This window comes from Homalodisca vitripennis, chromosome X (assembly GCF_021130785.1).
Source record: "Homalodisca vitripennis isolate AUS2020 chromosome X, UT_GWSS_2.1, whole genome shotgun sequence".
Classification (NCBI taxonomy): domain Eukaryota; kingdom Metazoa; phylum Arthropoda; class Insecta; order Hemiptera; family Cicadellidae; genus Homalodisca; species Homalodisca vitripennis.
In genome coordinates, this window is record NC_060215.1 from 29,326,909 (window position 1) to 29,347,341 (window position 20,433).

At 33.7% G+C, this 20,433-nt stretch overlaps 1 protein-coding gene across 1 annotated transcript in view; it reads left to right on the top strand.

Annotated features, from left to right (window-relative positions):
* LOC124369404 (cytosolic carboxypeptidase 6-like) overlaps positions 1-20,433 on the top strand; it is a 101,498-nt gene that overhangs the window by 43,130 nt on the left and 37,935 nt on the right. The window contains exons 6-7 of the mRNA XM_046827408.1: positions 2,459-2,553; positions 12,348-12,564. Coding sequence (XP_046683364.1) covers positions 2,459-2,553; positions 12,348-12,564 — 312 coding nt within the window. The remainder of the gene's footprint in view (positions 1-2,458; positions 2,554-12,347; positions 12,565-20,433) is intronic.

The window sequence follows — 20,433 nt, forward strand, 5'->3', positions numbered from 1 at the left end:
AAATTCTTAAATAGGACTCCCTGCAAGTAATACCTCATTTTAAGGTATTGTAAGACGAAGGAGAATGGCACAAACTAGAGGTCTCTAATGTTATTCTATCAAAATTAGTGGATTACCCCCAAACGACTCTATTTTAATGGGGGGGGGGGTCAAAAATGTCACACATAAAAAAGTAGTCAGTTGGTCATACAAACATGCCCCAAAGTAGATCCCTATACCTCTTCCCTAAACAAAATAAAGGTAGTGTTGGGAGAGGGAAGCATTTAAGACATATGGTATAGTGTTTGTTTCGAGTTTAGAAGATTTGTTGTGACTTTCAAATATCAGTGATCATTTGAAAATCTCAAATGTAAAACACATTGTCTTCAATGTTATAGCCAAATTAAAAACGTAAATTCAGTATTGTTATTTTGAACATATCTCGGTTTCTAAAAAAGGCTAAGGACCAGCAGTCAAATCATGTTTCTATGGCAATCTATAAAACTAATATTAAATCACAGAAGAGATTCGAACTCAGCGGTGGTGATTGAATGAACTCTTTTTTCCAAGCTTTGTAGGACTGCTTGGTCCTTTATAGCAGTTAAACAATGGCAGATCCGTTAAATAGTATGATTAAATAAATGTTTTTAATTGCAACATAAAGTAAAGCTTAATACTAATTTCGTGCCTTGAACACTGATTTTCAAGATATACTTGAGCAATTCCTACAAAAATAGCCACATTTCAAATTTTTGAATGTTGGATGGTTATGTTTTAAAACAGTTACTGATCCTTTCATGTATAAAAATTCCCCAAAGCATTTTCTTACCCGTAAAGGTATTGAAAAACAATGTTTAGGTTTTCTATTAGAGAAAACAGATGCGGACGTAGAAATCGACAGAAAGGGGTCATGTGGGGCATGGGAATTCAGAAATCCATGCTGGACTTAGCTAATGAGGAGAATAAATAAAAAATACTTGGGGTTCTCTTCCTAGTATTAATTTAACACTTACAGATCATTGCGACTTTATTGTTTGTTTTCACACACTATTCCTAGCTGGGGACATATCATAAATGGTATAAAAATTGTTTTCTCTGAAAAAAAAATCACGGTGGTTCTTCTAGTACAATGTACTGTAATTTCAAAGTTTAATTCAGGGAGATTCTGTACTGAAAATAAAAACAGACCACAAACTGTCATAATGCTGCTAGCTTGATAAGTACTGTCATAATGAAATTGATATAACTGATAGTATTATTTCATTAAATACCGCAAATGTGATTTATTAATTATTATTTCGCTGAAATATATTTGGTGATTAAGGATTAGGAAAGACAACACGATTATTTCTAACAATAAAATTAACGTTTCGATACTGCTATCCAGTCTCTTCTTCAGGTGCAAAATTAACCTAATACATGCATAGAAATTAAAGCTCTATGAAACGTAAGAATCATCAAAGACAAGTATGACGTGTATCGACCCTTTATGCAGAATCAACAACGTTCAACACAAGCACGAACAAACTATCATCTATCATCAAGTACGGTTTACACCCGGCGGAAACATTGCTTACACAACTAAATTCTTGAAATATGTCGACCTCACTGTGGAGAGTAATCTTCTATCGATATATGGTAAATCTAAACTACAGTAATTTTGAAACAACCAAGAGGTGTTAACACCTTTGTTGCTGATAACTCACACCCAAGAACATCTTACTTGAAAAAATGATTTTTTGTACTTTTATGGGGCAAAAACTGGTGTCTTCAAACTTCAATGTACCTGTATTCAGGTCATAGCAATAGTTTCAAAGAGTTAATTTTTCCTTTTACCTTTCAGCCTAAACATGAAGTCTATGTAACAAAACTATTAAAATTAATAGACCTAGCATGTAGGTTTTGTAAAACTATTGTGAGATGCTCATTTATTTTAAGTAAATAAATAAAACATATCTTTATTTATAAGCGTTTCTCACTCAAATTTAAAAAAGTTGAGTTGGACGCAATAAATAATTTAAATTTTAAATTAACCTCAATTTTGCACTTGAGATAGCGACCTATAAATTTATTTATTTCACTAAGCTGATTTGATTTCATAGAGACCTTTAAAACGATAACGTGACAGGGGTTTACATTAAAAATTTTAATTTCGGACTCAATCTAGTATTGAGGATGCAGAGATAATTTTGTGGTACTAACCAAAAAGTACACTTTTGTACCCTACAGAGGTGTGCCGAATTTGGGTTTTCTAGGTGCTGTCGTTAAGACAGGATATCCATACTTTATATTCACCCTATATACAATTAATACCGTAGCTAAATTATAGATGCAAGTCAACAGAGATTGTTCAGCTTTACAAATTTCAGAAAGAAAATTATAAGAATCTGAGGTAGGATTATGCCTCTGGCTATGTCCATCGTTATAATAAAATTGCACTATAGTTTAGGAACTCATAGTTGCTGTATGACTGTTCCAGCACGTAGTGTTCAACATCGTCAATTTCAGCAAGAAGAGGATGTGTTTTCGAGACGGCATGACACCCCTGGTCAAATCCACCAGCAGGAGCAAGTGGTAATTACTCTACCTGCATCATACATTTTAATTACAATATAGTTTTCTTCTGGGATTTCACTCCTTTTTAAATATATATTGGCTGGAACGATTTTTAATTCCAAAATTTCCTTTAACCTTTTTGTTAGTTTTAGCCATTTATACAATTATTACTTTATACTGATACTTAGGAGGAGGGGGGGGGGTTTAAGCTAAATTCGTTTTATTCAGAAAACCTGCAAATAACTTTATACATATAAAAAATACTAAAATTGTAAACAATAACAACAATTGTTGTAGACAGTTTGAGTCTGAGTTAGAGATAGCGCAGGTTTGAATCCTGTCTGTGACCCTTGCACTTTTTATCAGTACCATTGACCTTGTACTGTATCGACTCTCCCCCTTATTCTGTTTGATAAGATCCTCGCACAGGCCAGTGGCCCATGAGGACGGGCAGAATAAGGCTTAAAAGGGGATCGGCTTCTCCTTTTTTAATAAAAAAAAAAAATAGTCTAGTTAAAACTAGAAATATCAATAACTTCACTGAGTAATATATAACTGACTATTGATTAATTCATTTGTCAGCAAGCATTCCCAAAGGTTAAGGCAATTTCACAATTGTTTCAATACTATTCATTATATAATATTTACAATAAATGCAGTACAACACGTCTGTATCAAAATCTTACATTCTAATAACAGTAATAAGATATGAAAAATGGAGAAGAAATTAATGTGATAGTGGCTCCAATTTGTTAGCAGCTTTAATTTTAATTACTTATAAAATGTATTAAGACAATCCTGGACGTTTTTCAGTATACATCATCACTCTACTAAGTAAAATAAGTAAAGAATGTGCAAGTTATACATTTTTAATACCAATTGTATAGAGATATGAGTAAACCCTTTTGTAAACTCTCTTGGCTTTGTCGTTCTGTCGCAGATAGACCTAGTTTAACCAACTGATGACCGACGGCACAGACGTTCATCAATACCGCTTCTAAACTGATAAAGACGGCACAGCCGTCGGTCAACTTTCCGCTAGTATTACGCGAAAACAGTTTAAGTTATAAAGACATAACTTGCACCAGTTGTATCCTCTACTAATAAATACCAATTCATTTTATATAGTTTATATTCGTAATATTACTTGTTGTCAGCTGATATCGATCCAATTGCCGCACGGCAAACAGCTGACGGACTATGCAGCTGGTGACCTGCTGCACAGCCTTGACATGACGTTCTTTGTTGCTACTGTTGCTAGGTTATTATGTAGGCTAGTTGTTTGTAACTGATTGCTATGTTGTGAAATGGGCGATCCTCGTTGTTCAAATTATATACGTGAACTATTCGATGATAAAAATATTGGTTCTGATGATGAAAGTGACATATAAGCAAATAAATGCAAGATGATATTTCTTCGTCAGATTTGTTGTCAGGTAGTCTGGATGATTGTAAACCGGTGGAATGTGAGTTGGGTTGTAAAATTGATAGTGAGAATGACAACAATTTATCATTATCTGATACCCCACTTGCCTAAAGAATTCATCAAACACCCACATGGATACGCGTACTGCCAAAAAAGTATTACAGACTATACGTTTTTATCAAAAAAACTGTTTTGTGTTGTAAATAAGTGTATATATGTTATAATCTTTTTATTCACTACGAAACAGTGAATATTTTGTACATTTACAGTATCTTACTACCTCAATACATGGAGTGAAACTTGGAAAACAATAGATTTACGATACAAATTTTTCAATTTAAGTATTAATAAAAAAATAATGCTCTATTAAGTGCATATTTGTATTTTTGTACATTTTACTCTGGTTTCTAACACAAAATTGATGTATAATATTTATTACTTAGCATTTAGAACATTTCTAAAAAAGATCTGATAAATATGATGCGCAAGGACAAAAACCAATGTATCCTTCTGGGAGTTTCTTATTATCAGACGGAGGGTTAACAATAGTGAACCTTCCACATTTTAGAACAGGGCCAAATAAAAATTGCTTAAATTAATTTTCTAGTAGCTCTAATGAATATTTTCCAGAGCTATGTTATCACGGTAACTTATGTTAGTAATGTGGAGCTTTCAACAGGTTTAAGATGATACATGGACTCATGTTAAACCATTCGAGATCATATATGCCTATCATATATGCGCATTACCGTTGGGAACTAATAGAATCGAAGGCCTCTTTCAATGGAGTGTTGGAATGGCAGAACAATATCCGCGTAACACAATATGGCGCGTAACAATATCCGATCAGGCACAGCGTGTTTCCGCTTTAACTAATTACTCTCATACTACACAACTCCATTTCCTCATTATTAATATTACAGTCAAATTAGGATTTCTCATTATAATATAAATTGTCCATTTATCGTTAACGGCAATATTCAAAAGAACCTTTGAAGGGGGGGCACAATTGGGTCGGATTCGGGCCTTCAATTTATGGAAAAATTTAGTTTTTGTACATTATAATAACCGCAGTTAGTGAATTTAACACTGTTCATATTACTTGTCTTGCCACAGTAATGGAAAGTTGTAGGCTGATTTAGGGATTCTGTAGCTCCAAAAGAGAAAACGTGCGGACCCATATATAAAGGGAATTTTTAGTTTTAAACCTAAAACACATTTCTAATCTAACTCGAGGTTTTATTTATTTATTTATTTCCAACGGCAGCAGCCAATTTACAAAGACAAGCATAGATGGTAGAATACAGCGGGGAAAAAAATTAATACAATCAGATGAAAAATCTACATTAAGTAAAAAAAAAAAAAAAAAAAAAAAAAAAAAAAAAAAAAAAAAAAAAAAATGGTTTTATATGGATATGGTAAAATATGGTAAAATTTGATGTAAACTGTTAAATGATAGTATATTAAAAGGGTGCCCCTGAATTAGCACTTAACTCGTGACGTCATTTTAACGTCACGAAAAGGGTGTTAAATCAGCTTGGGCCGTCTCCATACCTTGATATATGACAGGAATTTTTAGGTTCATGTTAGGGTTGACAAACATTTAAAAATTAAAGGTTGTGATACAATGAAGATTTTGGAGAACGCCTGGACTGGACCTCAAGCAGCTTTTGGGTATGTTTGAACCCTTTTCTTTCCCTTCTTTACTTCTCTCTGTTCTTTATTTTTGTATGTATTAATACCTCTCCCACCTGACGAAGAGTATAGATTGCAAATCCTCGAAACGTTGTGTCATACCTTTTAAAACCTATAACGGTAGTAAATGTTCGAAAACCTGTTATCCTTACAATGTAAATTGTAACAAATTGTATAAAGAGATTATTATTATTATTATTACATCTTAACTGATCAGAGATTGACGGTTGTTGGTGATCACCATGCGGTTCAAGTCACAGTTTTGTGATTTTGAACCTTCTACAAAACTTCATGAGGTTTTGGCTCTGTGCAATGCAATTTTACTGTTGTTCATAGATACCACAAGAGATAAAAGTAATGCATGTCTTAACCTGAAAGTCGTGCTAAGAACAGTACGCACATATGCTGTGTACGCATACTTAACGACTTCTATATGTATCTGTGTATGTATAATCCTACATGAGGCAGCAAGTACGATAACGATGGTTGTGTTAATCTGTAGTGAACAATAACAATCTGTGATAGGACCAGCAATTATATGACGGCCTGGTGGTTATTATTGATATACCTGTCCTTACATCAGCCCTAAATTGTTTCCAGCAATTCTAGGTATTTCGCGTTATAGGGCCAGCAGGTAACAAGCGCACTTCAGGACAAGTCAAAATTGCGGCTGATCTTGATAATTTGAAATCTTGATTGATAATTATATATCAATACCAGCCCTTTCTGTTTATTAGCAAATTAGACATTTTAAAATGTCCTTAAATACTTTGTTTACAGTTTTTTTTTACCATAAAAGGATTGTGAAGGAGACAGGAATTTACAGACACGAGCGGTGACTTTTTTTAGATTTTGGTTAATTGTTAGGTTAATTATCTACCTGAGTGAAAACGATTAGAGAGTAAAACGATCAGGTCTCAAAACGTAGTGTTACTGAAAGGATAACCGGATTTCGGACATTTCCCATCGTTAAAGGTTTCAAAGGTATAACACAACGTTTCGACGATTGGAATTTATCCTCTTCGTCAGGTGGGGGACGTATTAATCCATATAAAAATAAAGAACTTAAAGTAAGGGTCAAGGGTTTAAACATACCCAAAAGCTGGTTGGAGTGCAGTCCAGTACCCCACTGTAGCCTGTGCTAGTATGATGTGTAATTGTGATCCTCGTAATTATAATTTGTACTCGCATCCTGTGCAGTGACAACACCTGGACTTATAACAATGGCAAATATCCGAAATCCTGTTATCCTTTCAAAACGTCCATCGTCAATAACAAACTTTAAACAAGGAGTAGTGATACCGATTTCTTGTATCACTGAAATATGGCAAACAGCCGGAAAAAAAATCCTGGATCCTGAAATGATAAAAAAGCTCATGTCCAGTTTAGCCTCACGCGAAGGAGGATTTGCATTTTCTGTACAGTAACATGGCTATTTAGGCTTGAGGTTGTTATGTCAGGAATAAGTTATTTGATTCTTTAAATGACTTCCTCCTTCGCTAAACTAAATGAATTGCAATATCCGCTCTCGCTTCCTATCCTAGACTGTCGTTTCCTGCATTAACTTTGTCAACACAAATAAGTCTTCTTTCGAACTGCAGTATAAGCTTAAGGTCCGGCTGTACTTGACTTTAGCTCCGTAATAACAGTGTTAAACCTCAAAGCATTTTTACGACCCAACTTTCTGTAAAATCGTGGGATATGTCTCATTTATAAGATGTAGTCAGTATGCATCCAAACGTTTTTAATATAGTTACAGGTATTGTTATTAGTTATTCATTAATAAATTTGAAAACGTTTTACTTTATCGTTTGAATACTAAAAAAATGTAAAACATTACAAGAAAAACGAAAAATGGCTTGGATACGTATTAATCATGTATTTAAAACGAACACTCACCAAGGTCCTGTGACCAAAAATAATAGAGTAAAAAAGTTAACATTGGTTCTATGAGGCTAAAGAAATATGGCTGTTTCCCTCAATGGTTATACATGGTTACCGTTAGAGTCTGTTTTCAGAGATCCCCAATAGACCAAAACAGATAAGCAGATTGATTTGAGCATATCCGGATTTATCAACACACACCAGGTATTCCAGACCACCTGCCCCATCCACTATTTATACAAGCAGAATGGTATGTGTTATAACCACCAAATACATTTTATACCCTTTAATTAACTGTTATAAAGTACAAAGTATTCATGAAACTGAAAGGCATTAGTTGGAATCTTCGAAATAGCTCAAAATGTGAACATAGATCAAGCGATGTTATCAACAAAATTCATTTTTATATGAGCAAAATGTTAAACAAAATGTTAACAGTAATACTAATTTGGAGATGAGGTAAAATTTTCCATATCGTATTTAGATATATTTGGGGGCCATTTTGAAACGAATACACCCAAAAAAGGAAAACAAACTTTAAAATATTTGGTTTAAAACATGCTATAACGTGATAGTGTACTACCATTTCTCTCAATAGTTAAAATGCTGTGATAGTGTACTAGCATGTATACATATCCAGGAATCTGAAGCATATCACTCAATTAGTTTAAAATACTGTTGATAGTGTACTATCACGTATAGCGCATACATATCCAGGAATCTGAAGCATATCACTCAATAGTTAAGATACTGTTGATAGTGTACTATCACGTATAGAGCATACATATCCAGGAATCTGAAGCATATCACTCAATAGTTAAGATACTGTTGATAATGTACTATCACGTATAGCACATACATATCCAGGAATCTGAAGCATATCACTCAATAGTTTAAGATACTGTTGATAGTGCACTATCACGTAAAGCGCATACATATCCAGGAATCTGTAACATAGTGCCATATAGCGTTATACTGTTGATAGTGTACTATCGTATAGCGCATACATATCCAGGAATCTGAAGCATATCACTCAATAGTTAAGATACTGTTGATAGTGTACTATCACGTATAACGCATACATATCCAGGAATCTGAAGAATATCACTCAATAGTTAAAATGCTGTTGATAGTGTACTATCACGTATTGCACATACATATTCACAATATTAAGCATATCACTCAGTCAGTCAACATGCTACTATACTAGTTGTTGGTCGATACTGATTACTCTGACCCCGTCGGCTTATACAGGTAAAATGACGTAACAGTTGACCTCAGTTTGCATTTTAAATCCTGGAGATTCGAATACATAGTCTTCAGTTTCGGAACATTCTGTAAATTGAAACAGTTAAAACTAATTTTACCAGACAGTCGTTAGTTTATTCAGTTTGTATAAAATATATTGGGTGATTTTCGTTAATGAAGGTTTCCATTATTATAAATGGTAAACACGTGAACTGGGTCATTCTGGGTAATTATGGCACCCTAAAAAATTAGAAATGTTTTAACTTTTAACAATTTCCAACGCTTAATGTCCGTGCAATTATGTTTTAATGCTTTATTTGTGTACATAACAGATTAAAACTAGGTTGCTCCAAGCTGGCTTCATAAAGGTCTCCGTGGATTCCTCTAGTTAGATTCCACATTTAAAACAAGGTGCTTTATTTCTCTATCCCCCGTTTGGTATTACTTGATTACGCCTGAAAAATTACAATTTATATCGAACTATTCATGAGTTTACTTTAGTATTCATTAATATTATGTTACTTGTTGGCGTCATAATTATTCACGAACACAATCAGACAGGAAACAGAAGAGCCTTGTTTGAAGAGTTAGCCGAGACGGTAAGGGTCTAAGTTCGGTATAACAGTGTTCGCCCACGGAGGGTAATTAAGCCACTCTCCTTTCAACTGGAAGGACGTTTATGGTTCACTCAAAGGTGTCCTGTACTACATAAATACGTATTCATACGTATACGTATCATTCAAATTGTTATTTTATTGATGTGATGTTGAGTACTTTCTCATTAATCTAATGTGGATAAAATGTGAAAATTGCCTAAACTGCTTCATTATTGCATTTATTTTACATAAAATCTCAAATTGCACAATTAGCCAATGCCGCAGTGTAGCGGGTAAGGCGGTTATCGCGAGATAACCGAATCAAGCAACGTCGAGCGTGGCTGCTGCTTGGATGGGTGACCGTTGAGCGATCCTGTCCTTGTAAGCAGCCCGCCTGCCCGGCCATTGGTGGTGGTTCGGGTCACCTTTAAGCCGTTGATCTCCAGGTTAAGTGTTAGAGAGGGCTAGCCTTAACTTCGCCTAATAAAACAAGACGTTACTTTACTTTTCTTATTTAAATTGTTATCAATAAATTACATAGAAATAAGTAATGTGTGAATATTACATTTTTGCAATGAACGAATGTCCTATCACCTAGCCACTTTAAGTAAGGAGACAGATTATACCCAAATGAAATGTTACTATTTGCTTTTGTTCCTTAAAATTTGCATATTTTTTAAGTTTTGATACAGGAAGTACATAAAGGAACGTAAAATAAGCACACAGGGACGAAAAATTTCCCATAATGCACTGCGAATTGGATTTTATCAACCAAATTTTGTGTGTGTCTAGCCAGTTATCTTCAGAAAATTCATTTTCAAAACGAAAAATATTCTATTATCAAGATCAGAGATGAACGAGTAAAATGAAAAAAGAAGATAAACATGAGAACAAAAGCGATCCCACGAGTCTGCGATAAAAGCTACGACAGTGGGTGCTAGCTGCCGGCGTAACACAACATTCCGGAGCTAGTTTTTCCTGGAAACTCTCCACGCAATAAATCTATTTTAGGAATATCCGTGTTAATGGTTCAACTGAGCAATGCTTTATTTTTGTACGTAGAGAAATCGGTTATTTGTGACAGTAGATCTAGTAGAACAATAAGGGACCCACTACTACAATATTACACTGTACAATGTTGATGTGTTACACTTTTTACAAGTTTAACTATTACAGTTAAATCTTAGCTTTAACGTCTTGCATACATTTTCATTTACACGCCTCTGTTTGTAAGCATTTAAATCTTTTTTCCTAATTATACTTTAAAGTGTTTACAATAATTGTAGTACAGGTAGGTGTAATTATTTACTCTGCGACTAAAACCACAGAAATAGAATGAATATAATTCCAAATACACGTGAATTGTTTTGTTTAGCAAATATATTAACGCCAAAACTAAATTTTTGGATAGCTAAAGCAGTGTTGTGGTCTAAGGCACCAGATTTTGAGTCTAAGCCTTAGAGACAATGTTGGTTCAGGTCCTGTACATTTTTTTTATCTGTACTGTCGGTCTTGTACTGTACAGAATCTTCTTCTTGTTCTGTTTCATAATATCCTAGCTCAGAACTGTGGCCAAATTAAGGCGGTCAGAATAAGATTAAAAAGGCGATTATCCACTCCTTAAAAACTAAGAAGGCTCCCTTACATTAAGAAGGTACCCTATAGATTTAAAAACTAATTCTACAAAACACCTTTATTTGTAATACATGTTAAGAAATGTAACGTTAATATAAGAGGATAAAAACATGGCTTAAGTTTGAATCAAATGCACGTTTGTTAGTAAACAATTAGAGTGACTAGGGTAACTAATTATGGTATTTAATGACATAGTTTAACTGTTTGGAATTAAATTTTATATTTTTTTCCCAAAGTAAAAAACACAAAGAAGGCGGTTTCCAAAGCAACAAAACACTTAATAAGGTAGGTCAGTGATATCAAGTTTTAGTCCAGAGAATACTGGAATATCAGTGAGGGTAGAATCTTGCTAATGCTGCTAACGTTTCCTGGGGGACGGTGCTTATTCACAAGGGTCACTGGTCGGTAGTAAAGCTGGTTGGTACGCTTGATTAACAGTGGTAGGCATGTCTTGGTCAACGTAGATTCCGAATAATGTTCAAGATTAGAATGTTGGAAATTGCAATACTTTGTTAGGAGTGTACCGATTGTATTAAATAATAATTCTGGGGTAACTGGATTACCGGAAGGAGTAGGCCCAGAAGAATGATAAGGACTGGTACAAATGAAACATCTATCAGCGAGACGCGCATCGCAGATGGGAGTGTTTGATAACGAAATTGAGAGGTGGGGTGAGGTAGACGTGCCGTACCTCCCGTCTCAGTTGATCTGTAGAAGCAGTAACGAGTAAAGTCTTTGATAGTGCTTAGAGTTGTTCTTGCTAATAGTCATCGAACCTGCGGATGCTTTCAGCAATATAAAATTCTAACACTGAAAAGAAGTAATATTTAATTCTATAACACTGAAGAATAGTTGAATTCTCTAACACTGAAGAATTCTTTATTTCTCTAACACTGAAAAGAAGTAATATTTAAAGGAAAGTAAAGAAAATAAGTAACAAAATAAAATTGAATTTTGAAGATAAATTAATGTGAAGAATTGCCAGAGCAGATTAGAGTGTGAAAGTTTTGTATTTTGAAAATTGAATAAAAGACAAGCTCTAAGAACTTTGTACATTTTTGAGTGACGAATATATTACAAGTTTGGATTTAAAAGTCATCAAGAAGTTTTTATGTTTATTTTAAACCCAGTAATTATTTTCAAGAAGAAGTTTTATTTTAATTTGAACTTTATCTATTTCAGAAGATTTTTCTTTTCCTTTTGAACCTTCACAAAAATTTCAATTTCAAAACTAACCCCTCATGTACCAGTAAAACGGTACAGGAGGAACAGGATTTCATGTACTCCAGTTCGCAGAAGCAGAGAACTCGCAGTCCTGTATGTTTCAGGACACGAATGCCCAACAAACACGTCTACTACCACAGATCGCCTTACCACTGGAACCACACGATCTTGACCCTGACGTTCGGGTTCGACCGGGAGGACGATGTCTACCACTTCGCTTTCACGTATCCTTACTCCTACTCGAAGTGCCAAGCCCACCTGGAGATCCTCGAGAGGAAGAAGATACCTCATCTCCGTCGTGAACTGCTGTCCAACTCTGTGGTCAGTGTAGTGAAATGAAATTAAATATAAGTTTATTTCCACAATGTCGGTACAGAGTTAGCAAAGAAATTAAAAACATTGTAATTTCTAAATATATATTTTATGGGAAATTAGCCTACATGGGCAAGCAGACTGAGCGTAGGCTAAAGACGCTATCCTTTACAGAAATTAATTTTAGTTTGTTTTGCTTGGTATGGTTCAGAGGCAAACGAAAGAACAACAATAACAATAACAATTTAAATTAAACAATCCGGCACAAAAAATATATGTAATTTACTTGAAGTAATTATAAACTTGAAAATGAAGATTAATGACAGGTGGTGTCGGTGGGGGGTGAAGGGATGAGAGAAAGGACCAAGGTCAAGCCCGCCCGTTTTAGATAAGATTAGGGCCTCGACTCCTTCAAGGCCAATCTGCAGAAAGAAAAAAATTAAAGTTTTTCTTAAAAATTGAAATTGAAGTTGTGTATACCGACATTAATTGCGTGCCTTGTATTATAAGAATGTGATGTTTCTGGGAAAATTATGTTGTAATATTTATAAATATGAACTAAAAGATGCTTTATGTACAACTGTCGCAAGTAAAGGAGTGAAGATTCATGAAAAAGAGTGTCAGTAGGATAACGCTTATTTTTCCTTAATCTTGCTTTTAAGATACATTTTTGCAAAGTTTTTTTGTAAAGGGGTTCGAAATTGGTTTTAGTGTGCCACCCCAAGCAACGTTTCCAAATCTAAGAAGAGATTGGATATAAGCGCAATACGTTATTTTAATTTCCTTTTCATTCAAAATATCACTAGTCCTTTTCATTTAAATCATCAGTAGTAGGATAAATCCATTCTAATTCTGGTTCTGTTTTCATTGTTAACTAACATGATTCACAAAGGATAGAATCAGTTCTGATGCAAGATATTCCGATACTCTAGGCAAAATACTCTTTTACCGCCTTCTCCAAACACAAACTGCACCACTCCCACACTGAAACTATACAAAAAAGAGAAATTCTTCTATGGCATCTTTTAAATTAAACAAGACTTCTATTGCCTATAACAACAGCATATATCATGTTTTTTTTTTAAATTTTATTCCAAAAATAACTTAATAAATATACAAACAACAAAAAAACAATTTTTTTGCAATCCATTAGAAAGAACTGTGTTTCTAAAATTTTACATGAGGTTTGTTTATCATTTCATTTTTCTTAGTTTTATTTTGTGAAAGTTGATAAAGATTACTTAAATCTATAGTTTGGACCAAGTCTTATTCTATTGATAGAGTGGATATTCCTTGAAACTCTTTCTCAGTAATTTACGAATGAATGTAATTTTTAATTAACTTTAGTTTGGAGAAGTTGAACTCACCCCTGGCAACATACATAGGTAAAGTAATTGCAAAATTGAGTTTTAGAGAGTCGTGCCGACCAGCCTACAAACACTTGCAACTGTTGACTCTGCCCTGTCTGTACACCCTGGAGACAGTTTCATTCTGTATGTCCAAATGTACCCTGATGAGGGGCCGTGACGTGCACGGATATGACACAAGAGGCAGAGACAACTACCGTTCTGGAAAACATAGAACGGTGGATTATGAACACTTGCCTTCGCAACCAGGTGTCCATTTTATCAACAGATTGCCAGATTCCATTAAAAATGCACCAACGCCTAAGGCGTTAAAAACCCGTCTTAAACGCTTTTTAGCGTCAATGGCAATTTGTAATGTCGGCGAGTTTTTGGCATGTAACTGGGAGACCACCCATTTTGAAAATAGACCCTGGCGTTGAAAATGGTGAAAATTGGCGAGTAACTGGAATTAATGAATGCAAAATATGAATGTATAAATGTGACACTGTGGTATGTTTGCAAAATTGTATACTAAATGGCTGACTTTTACCAAATAATGTATATTGTTTACGTTAGTAAAAAGGTTTGAATTTGAATTTGAAATTTGAATTTTAAGTAACCGATTGGTTTATTTCTTTGGGGAAAGTTTTCTATCGATTTCAAGATAAACCAATCGTTTGCTTGTATAATGCAAATATGATTTCAGCTTCTGGACTATAATACTATCTTCAAACAGAGGCATGGTTGACACACCCAACCACAGTGTCAACGCCTCGCGCGCCACAACCGCGCAATACTCTGATATTGTTGTCTCTGTCACATACGTATTGACATAGAACATACATAAAACATACCTGAGTAACACATAAGACATACCCGAGTAACACATAGGACATACCTGAGTAACACATAAGACATACCTGAGTAACACATAAGGACATACCTGAGTAACACATAATACATACCTGAGTAACACATAGGACATACCTGAGTAACACATAAGACATACCTGAGTAACACATAGGACATACCTGAGTAACACATAAGACATACCTGAGTAACACATAAGACATACCTGAGTAACACATAAGACATACCTGAGTAACACATAGGACATACCTGAGTAACACATAAGACATACCTGAGTAACACATAGGACATACCTGAGTAACACATAAGACATACCTGAGTAACACATAAGACATACCTGAGTAACACATAGGACATACCTGAGTAACACATAAGACATACCTGAGTAACACATAGGACATACCTGAGTAACACATAAGACATACCTGAGTAACACATAGGACATACCTGAGTAACACATAAGACATACCTGAGTAACACATAGGACATACCTGAGTAACACATAAGGCATACCTGAGTAACACATAGGACATACCTGAGTAACACATAAGACATACCTGAGTAACACATAAGACATACCTGAGTAACACATAAGACATACCTGAGTAACACATAAGACATACCTGAGTAACACATAGGACATACCTGAGTAACACATAGGACATACCTGAGTAACACATAGGACATACCTGAGTAACACATAGGACATACCTGAGTAACACATAAGACATACCTGAGTAACACATAGGACATACCTGAGTAACACATAAGACATACCTGAGTAACACATAAGACATACCTGAGTAACACATAAGACATACCTGAGTAACACATAGGACATACCTGAGTAACACATAAGACATACCTGAGTAACACATAAGACATACCTGAGTAACACATAAGACATACCTGAGTAACACATAGGACATACCTGAGTAACACATAGGACATACCTGAGTAGCACATAAGACATACCTGAGTAACACATAAGACATACCTGAGTAACACATAAGACATACCTGAGTAACACATAAGACATACCTCAGTAGCCGACACGTTGCCGACCCAGTGATTACGCTGACGTGACATCCCAACACGAATAAATTACAGCTTGATCATTACTATAGTTTTATTTCAAAGTAACGCAAGAAAGTTTTAGCATGTATGTAAAACTGCAATACTTTATACAAATCTTTGTAATTTACCCTTTTGTCCCCCCCCCTTCCTTCCGAAGCTAGGTATCCGCCAAGTTTGCTTAACGAATGGGTCGCACCTGGATAGAAAATTTCAACAACTTTTAAACAATGAAAGAAATGAATTATAAACATGTCAAATTATGTGATTCTTTGAACGATTAACAGCAGTTTTAAATTTGTTCATATCTGTATTATTTATCTTAAGGTGGTGTAACCAGTTTTCTGTTGAAAATAAATATTTATAGTTAAAATATGTTTTTGGAGACTAGAAAAATGGAGAAATGTTTTATGGTTCCACGTGGAGTTTGGAGCAGAATTTAGGGGCATCGTATTCAGATATAAAGAAAAAGGCATAAAGATAAGGATATGACTGTTTTTACTGTATGTACACGATTAAGGACTGGAGGGAAAAACGTGATTTTAATTTATACATAATTGATTTCCTTACGAAGTTTTGTAATCCAAACGTGTTATTTTGTAAATTAACGTTAATTACAAATACAATTTCAATAAGGTATAAATCATTAAAAAAACGCGTCACTTCTTAAAACTATAAGTAGTTTCCATTTTGAATCTTGAGTTCAGGTCCACCATAACTTCATTATGTGCACTAATTTTAATATTGTAAGAAATTATAATTTTTATCTTCAGTGGTTTTTATTTGGTTCTGTTTACAACATTTCCTAAATTTCCTTTTTTAAATGTCTGTAATTTCTTGTGGACTGATAAAAATAACTCGTAAAAAAGAAAAATGTCCCTGTAAAAAATCAATTGCATCACTATAATATCTTGTAATTTATTAGTAACTTAATTATTGTTAGTGTTAAGTTTGTCCTAGGTAACCGATAACCTGAAAGTAACAATGAAGAATCTTGGAGCATTGGAGAAAGTTTAATTTAATGTTCACTGGTAAATGAATAAAAAAGTTTTCCAATAATAATTTTACTATTGCAAGGCCTTTCTGAATCAATGATTCAATCATCATATAATTAATATTGGTACATTTTTATTCATTTACAAGTCATATTAAATTAAAATGATTATGAATAGTTTTATATGACGATGTCAAATGCCACTGTTTCTGTTATGCTTGCTTTAAGATATTCGTGATATATTCGAAAATACAGGGAATTTATTATAATTTTTGAAACGTTTGATTGAAAGATAATATTTTAAAACGAAACTGCATATTTAATTTATTTAAAGGTCTTGAAAAGACAGGAAAAACTACATTAAACATTCAACATAACCATTCTTAGCTGAAGTAGTCACCTGGAAGATGAATACGTATCAGTAACTGTTTAATTAGTTTGTTACACCACTTGCTTTATAGTCGTATTAACCGTTAACTTTAAAGTGTCGTTAAACAAAGAAACTGATTGATGTTTCTATAGTAAAATAGTTAGTAACTTGTGTAATAAGTAGTGAGTTTTATATGGCAGTAAATCTTCACATATAAACTATTTTTAATAAATTAGTTTGCTTTTAATCCAACCAACATGAATTTCGATTAGTTTCGCTTCATCTCATCTTGCATGACATTGCGCATAGATATGACTGACGTTCCTAAACCACGGGGAATTCACTGTTAAACGAGAAAACATAAGTCTTGTTATATAGTTTTTTGAAATTCGTTTGCTACAAAAAGTAAATCATACACGTTCGTGAGTTTTTTTATAGCAAAACAGTAACGTTATCACTGCCAGCAGGATATCCAATATGAGCCAGATCGAATAGAATTTCAGATGTTTTATTTAAATTTACGATAAATTTTACTCATCTATATATACATACATACATGCACTCATATCATGTGTGTGTATGATCATGTAATAGCATATCGATCATTTCAATACCGAACGAACATTTCCATCTTAAAGTGGCTACTCATAATATATACATTAAAAACAAGTATTTCTTGTAAACTTGAAAGTATTACAATTACCTTAGTACTTAATAATGACATTACATTACTATTTATACAAATCCTCGAGCTCTTACATTGTATTATGTACTCGTAATACTAGTAATATTGTTTAAATATACTTAGTAATTAGTAAACAAATTTAAGATTATATTCAAATTACCAAGTTCTAATAGTACTTTGAGACCATACTCGTGTAGATTTTAAAATGTAATTATTTCACAACTTTATTTTGTACAGACGTGTTTTAGAAACAGATACAATCGTCTCTTTTTGAAGCCTAAGATTTCAAATTTTGACTGAGTATAGTATATATTCAGCAACGAAATACCTTTAATTGGGCATCTCATTCAATTATACCGGGAAACAGTTGAAATGATTATACTTTCGAATTGTCTGAAATTATATCTGTAGTGCTCATACGTGAAGCCTTCGCACATTCCTAGGTTGCGTTGGTTACTGTTGTACTTTCAGCAATAGTTAAAAACATCGTCTGTAATTTTCCTATATGAGTACATATTTCCCATCAAATATGTCCTAAAAAATAAAGCCGAACTGTCTGACAACATTTTATTTTAACAGCAAATCGCTAAAAGAATTTATGTGTCATGACAATATACCGTAGTACAAAGGGATTTACACTAATAAATATATTTTAGCAATCAGAGCTGATAATAATAATTTATTATAACACTCTGTCGTTAAGTAAAGACTCTTTTCCTGGGACGAATATTGCTGTCTGGCTTTTTGTGCTTATATAGCATTTAGAAAACATATTCTTCAACTTTGAACACTTCCTTTATGGCAACGCAAAGTCCTAAATTATTTTCTCAATAAAAATACTTTCCCTTAACTGTACTGCCAAATATTGGCTTCACAAAGTAAATAATGATCACCACAAAGTGTTGGAGCACGAAACCGCCTAGAACAATCCAAACTGATTAGCTTTAAGTCGAGTCATTAATTAATGAAATAAAAACAGCTTCGCCTGAAGGTTAAGTCACGTAACATTACACTGTTGACTTTAATCGTCAAAAACATAAAGGTTAGAACTGAATTACTTATATCATTTAATGTTCAAAACGTTAATATTAATATTTGCAAGTTATGGGCTTAGTAACTATTAGTATACGCAAAATGAATATTTATGGACAGAGCTATCGTGGCCGAGACTTACCAATTTAGTCTTACGGAATGTTTGAGTCAGCCAAGTAAGAAAATAAGCGTTTATGACGATTATTTTATCATACTATCCAATATTATGATACAGGATATAACACTTAATGAAAAAATGAAATAATGAGTTTATTCCTCCACAAAAATACGGTTTTACAACAATGTACATTCTAGGAATATGCCACACTGCCACTTCATCCAGTAGTGTGGCAGCGCAATAATAGAAAAAATGTTTATTAGCTAGAGTCCAAACTCTTTATAGACTGCTCACTCCGTGCCGTGTGCTAATCACTTGCCTTATTTGACTAATGCATTTGTGATTCATGCTTTTAGATATATTAAATCTTTCTCGTCACTGTATTAAGGAAACAAACATTTAACATTTAACGACAACAAAAGTAAAAATAAATATAACACACATGTACAAATAAATAATAGAACAATGAGGTAATACATAAATACACACACTATGTACAGTTAAAAAAATAAATATAACGACGAGAAAACAATAAATAAACTGACAACAAAATAAATAATTATGCAAGTGTATTGATTGTTAAAAGGGGATCGGCCTCTCCTTTAGAAAAAAAAAAAAAAAAAAACTGATATCACTATTTGCAAATAACCACTTTTTCAACTTAATACTAAACACTTTTACTGTGCTACAGTCTTTCACTTCAGAAGGCTGTTGATTAAAGTATTTCGGCCCAACATATTTAAAAGAATTTCTAAAGAACCATACACCGTTTTCATGACGATTGTTTTATCACACTATCAAGTATTGTGATAAACGGTATAACAGTGTTGATTGTTTTATCGTACTGTATAATATTGTGATGTACGTTATAACACTTGTTCCGGGTTCATGACGATTGTTTTATCGTACTGTCAAATATTGTGATGTACGTTATAACACTTGTTCCGGGTTCATGACGATTGTTTTATCGTACTGTCAAATATTGTGATGTACGTTATAACACTTGTTCCGGGTCATGACGATTGTTTTATCGTACTGTCAAATATTGTGATGTACGTTATAATACTTGTTCCGGGTTCATGACGATTGTTTTATCGTACTGTCAAATATTGTGATGTACGTTATAACACTTGTTCCGGGTTCATGACGATTGTTTTATTATCGTACTGTCAAATATTGTGATGTACGTTATAATACTTGTTTCGGGTTCATGACGATTGTTTTATTGTACCGTCAAATATTGTGATGTACGTTATAACACTTGTTTCGGGTTAATGACGATTGTTTTATCGTACTGTCAACTATTGTTATGTACGGTACAACACTTGGTTTGCCTGTAACACCTGGGTGCTGTGTTTGAATGATGTAACTGTAACACGGTGTCGGCCG